The following is a 5,077-nucleotide window of genomic DNA, read 5'->3' on the forward strand; positions in this document are numbered from 1 at the left end:
GAAAGCCATTGCAAATATACAGAGAGCTAAATGTTAAACTTTGGACTGATGATTAGGCCTATTACTTCATCAGTTAGAACAAATATGATTATTGTCTCCAATCTACATCATATCATTGTTTCAGAGGTTATCACTATGTTACTTTGATAGACGTGTTTATTTATACCATGAAAAAAACATGTATTTGTTAATGTGGCCTGGAACTGCATTGAGGTCCAAAAGTCTACATATATTAATCTAAGAACCAACATATTGAAAAAGGCAATACTGTATAATGTTTAACAAATATTAAATAAAAGTCGAACTTACGAATATATTGTAATTTGAACAATTATGTTCACACATTTTTTTCTTGGAAATAATTCGGTAGACATTTTTTTCTTAGAAGAAATTCTGTCCACAGAATTTTTTAAAAGATAAAATCATGTACATCATCATAATGGAACTAATGGTTTATAAACGAAAAAGATTGAAATATGCAATACAATTCAAGGTTTTATTCAATAAAACGAAAATTTACATTGTAGCCAAAGACTAAATTGTGTAAAATTTTACAAAATATTGCACATATAAAAAAGTTATCACATATAAAGAACATCTTATATTAAAATGTAATTAGATAAAGTACATAAAATGAAAATGAGAAAGACATTGACAAATCAAAAAAATTGTTACGAATCATGGCCTAATAAAATATCTGTATTAAAACTTATATATTATTTGTTTATTATTTTACATTGGTTGATGACGGCAACGTTGGCTTAAAATTGCAAATTGCTTAATTTTACATTTTAAGGTACCTAAATGATCAGCTATACTGACATAAAACACGAACACAAAAACGAAGCAAACCATTCACAAGTTCACTAAATGTACAAACATCCGTATTTATTTTGTTCCAAAATAATGAAATGTTGCACTGCCTTCTATGTCATGAACATTTCAGCATAATTTATTTAAATGATTTCTTCTAAACAGGTCCATTTTAATCACAAGATAGACGGACAATTGTGTGTCGGACTATATATTATCCTCTTCATTTTCCGACTATAGTTTGTTCTCCTTATCTTTGTTCATTTTTTTTTTTTGCCTTTAGAACATGAGGCCTTGGATTCGTATCAACTCCACCTCTGGCTTTAAAAAGCGCTTCTAATATGGTATTATTATATTCCAAAACATTTGGCGCACGCATATCATCGGTTGCACTGTTTTGCTTTAAAAGTTCATCCATTCGTTTGGAAATGTCAGAACTTGACCTTAGTGCCATAGCATGGTTTGGACTTTGCATCAAAGTGTATGTAATTTCTCGAATACTTGAAATTTTAGAAGAAGCCAAGTTAACTTCCTTTACATGGGTGTTAAGTAACTTCAGATGATGTTGGTGAGTTGATTGAAGGTCCTGTAATTGGTCTTTCTTGTAACCTTCAATTAGTTTGATTAAATTATCGGCTTCTTCTTTTATTTTCACTTCACACTTTTTGCAATTAGACATCTCCAATGTCTTTTTTCTTTGAAGCTGTTCTGCAATGTCTTGAAAGCTAACCAATCTTTCATCTGCTTCTTTAATCAAGGTTGTTGAAAGGACTGTGAACGCTTCAAAAGCATTTTTTATATTTATTATGTCATGACCATCATTTTTAGGATGCTCAACCTGTATGCAGCTTACACAAACTGGAATCTTGCACGAGTCGCAATAGAAATGAAGTGACATATTATGTTCGAAGCAATACACAGATTTAGAAGCCAAACGCTCAGCAGGACTGATTGTTGTGTATTCTTCCATCGTAATTATGCAATGATGTTTTGACATCTTCATTTTTGTATGATCATTTCTGTGGAATGTACAATATAGTTCATCACATTCTTGACAGAAGAAGCATGCCGCAGTACTACAAAGACTACAGGTTGAAGCAGTCTTCTCTTCCAATGAAGTAACATAGTCTAACATGCCACTGATAAATATGTTGTTCTTCAGGTTTTGAAGGCCTCCTTCTGGAATCTGGCAGACTTCACGACAAGTTGGGCAGCTGAGTAACCCGTTGCTTGTCTTCACCCATTCCTCAAGACATCCAAGACAGAATGAATGAACACACGTTAGAATCTTTGGGCTTGTAAATCGATTCATACATACAGGACACTCGAGTGCTGAGGCTTCAATTCCATCGATCACTTCTTTAGATGCCATAATAGTAATACTAAAAAAGAAACGGTAGATATAATTTGTGATTGATACTAAGTCTATGTTGACCATTGATTCAGTAGACTTAGTCTTTCACATCTCAATAAAAAACAGTTTGGCCTACAATTTTCATTCGATTAACACGCTGATACTTACCGAATGTAGCAGCCACTATAAGCCAATTTATCTGGAAGCGTTACTACCTTTGTACCTTATAATTTGAATGGATATGTTTGAACTGGTTCGTCTAACTAACTAAGACTATGTTAATATATAACATAATCAATATGTATTGATATCATTGCATTGGTGGCACTTCAATCAACGCAATGTGCGTCGAAACATAAAGAGAATTAACATGGTCGAAGTAATAGGCCTATTGATGTATAATGTGGAACAAAGCAATGAGAATTGTTTTCAAAATAATTTACTCGGATTAAACAATATGTCACACGTTCGTTTGCCGTAATGTTTTATAAATAATCATCTTAGTTGGTGTTTTTTTCTGGTATAAAACTATGCTTCATCGCAATCGTCGTATTGCGAATGATGTGTACGTTGAATTTGTGATAAAGTGCTGAGTAGTAAGCTCTTTTTGCTAACAGATACTTCTCTAATACATACTGAAAACTGAGGACACTGATGTAACGGACCCACAACAGCCAGTGCTGCACCTCGGTACGGTACCCATAGTAAATCTCTACTCCTTCACACTTCGACAGATAAATAAAAATGAAATGTATCATTCTATATTAAACCTATTTATAGAATATTTATATATGAATCTACACTCTTCTTTTTATATCCATTGTTTAAATATATATTTAAACACTTGCTCTGACTGATTATAATAATTGTATAACCACAGTATATCCGGTAGGTTGACATCCAGTATTGGTTCTGTCTATTATATCGTAGATTTGCATTACAGTCATACTGTTTACACTGAACCTTCAAAGAAAATAAAAGACAATACACTTTTTCAAACACTCATCGATCGCTATAATTCGTCATTATTTTGACTATCCCGACACCTGTCATGACATAATGAGTCATAACCACTTTAGACTCGGTTACAGACTGCAAACAAGTCCGGCATTTAAATGATCAATGTTTGGAATCATTGTGAACATCTGGGAGAATAAGCCTACGAATTAGGCCTACTTTTTTTTAATCATTCGTTGGTATTTATTCATAAAACAAAAAGATTGAAACATGGCAGCAAAAATGGTGAAGTCCGTTTCAATTTACAAAATATGTATAGGCTAAAATAGGTTAAAAGTACTTTAAACATTGTTTTTAAAAAAGGCTGCTATTATTATATAGGTCATAAATAACAAATTGAACATCAAGAAAACAGTAAAGCTACATAAAAGGGCAGGGGGTTTTTTTTCGGTCAGAATGTTTAAAATTGATAATCCAATTACAGTTCAATTATTTCAATGATTACTGATCTGTTTTATATTTAGCTGGTCTTCATCAAAGTATTATTTAAAAAATATTCTGTTTACACTCTCTTTTAATAAGACAGGTTGAGAGGTGTAACATGGGCTGATAAATCAAATCACCATCATCATGACTTACAGTTTTATACCATTTTCCTCATGGTGTTGTGTTTTGTCTGTATAGTTTTCAATAAAATACACCGCTGTCCGATTTATGACACGTCACATTATATCAGTAGGCTAATATTATAAGTTCTTTTGTCGTATAATTAACCGCAATAATTTTGCGTATGACTCGAGTTTTTGGTAGGTTTTACCATAATAAAGAGTAACGCTTTGATCGCTGGTTTATTTTATTATTAAGTTTATGCTACAATATTATAGCACTTTTGTTTTGTTGTGGTTTTAATATTCCTTTTTGTAGGCCTACAGGTGAATGGTACGAAGAGAATGTCTTTAACGTTACGTTAGACATAACAACAACTAACAACCTTTGCTGATGATTGATCCTAAAACTCTAAATTATACCTATATCTAATTTACAAATCTAATGTTTTCTATATTAAATAATCAAATTAATGTAGTTTGTTACAAATTTCACAAGAGAAAATCCTGATATAACCTGCATTATAGTTAATATTTATGAAAGGAATATATTTTCCCCCTGAACAAATAATTTAAAAGAATGTTTTGTTGAGTATGCCATTTTAATGTCATATAATAGTTTTGTCGATAAGTCAGACAATTGTTTTGTTAAATGTAATCCTTTTGTCTTTTTATAAGTTAAATCATTATTTTTGTTTGGGTTTTTTTTTTCTGCAAAACTTCATAAAAACTGCAAAATTGCCTCATACAAAATTCGATTTTATGCAACTATATTTTGATGTTTTTAGAGGACAATTAAGATTTAGATTCTTCTTTCGTGATATAATATATTAATAAGCGTATTGGTTGGAATCTGCACAAACATTGACAAATATTGCTTCTCCGTGGTATTAAGTTAAAATTATATACGTTCGAATCTGCTCAAACAGTAATAGCCGAACTTAGTGCAGTATACCATGGACAAATATTGTTCTAATCTGCTCAAACAGTACAGTAGGCCTAGTATAGTCAGATAGATTAGTACAGTACCATGGACAAATATTACTTCCCCGTGATATTACGTAATGGTATAGGTACTCAGTAATTAACTCTCTCTATGACCAGGTTGATTGACCCGTAATTTAAAATACCACTATTTCCATAAAGACGTCTTTTCCGTAAAGGTATTCAGCCTTTAGGGCTGTGCCAGTCTCCATTGTTATACTGTTTGCTCCGTCATTGGTCGGCGGATTTTCATGATCGAATGCCTTTGAATAGCTGTCAATGGATTCTATTGTTATTCAATTGCTTATTCATCACTGCTTCGGTGGAACACCCTGTTATTATTCAGTTTTAGTTATCACAAATA

The 5,077-nt window shown here is 32.0% G+C and overlaps 1 protein-coding gene across 1 annotated transcript; it reads right to left on the minus strand.

Annotated features, from left to right (window-relative positions):
• Positions 1–717: 717 nt before the first annotated feature.
• LOC140063057 (tripartite motif-containing protein 2-like) lies at positions 718–2,185 on the minus strand. The gene has a single exon (XM_072109493.1). The coding sequence runs from the start codon at positions 2,183–2,185 to the stop codon at positions 1,064–1,066; it is 1,122 nt and encodes a 373-aa protein (XP_071965594.1). The 3' UTR covers positions 718–1,063.
• Positions 2,186–5,077: the final 2,892 nt, after the last annotated feature.

The sequence above is a fragment of the Antedon mediterranea genome, chromosome 11 (assembly GCF_964355755.1).
Source record: "Antedon mediterranea chromosome 11, ecAntMedi1.1, whole genome shotgun sequence".
NCBI lineage: Eukaryota > Metazoa > Echinodermata > Crinoidea > Comatulida > Antedonidae > Antedon > Antedon mediterranea.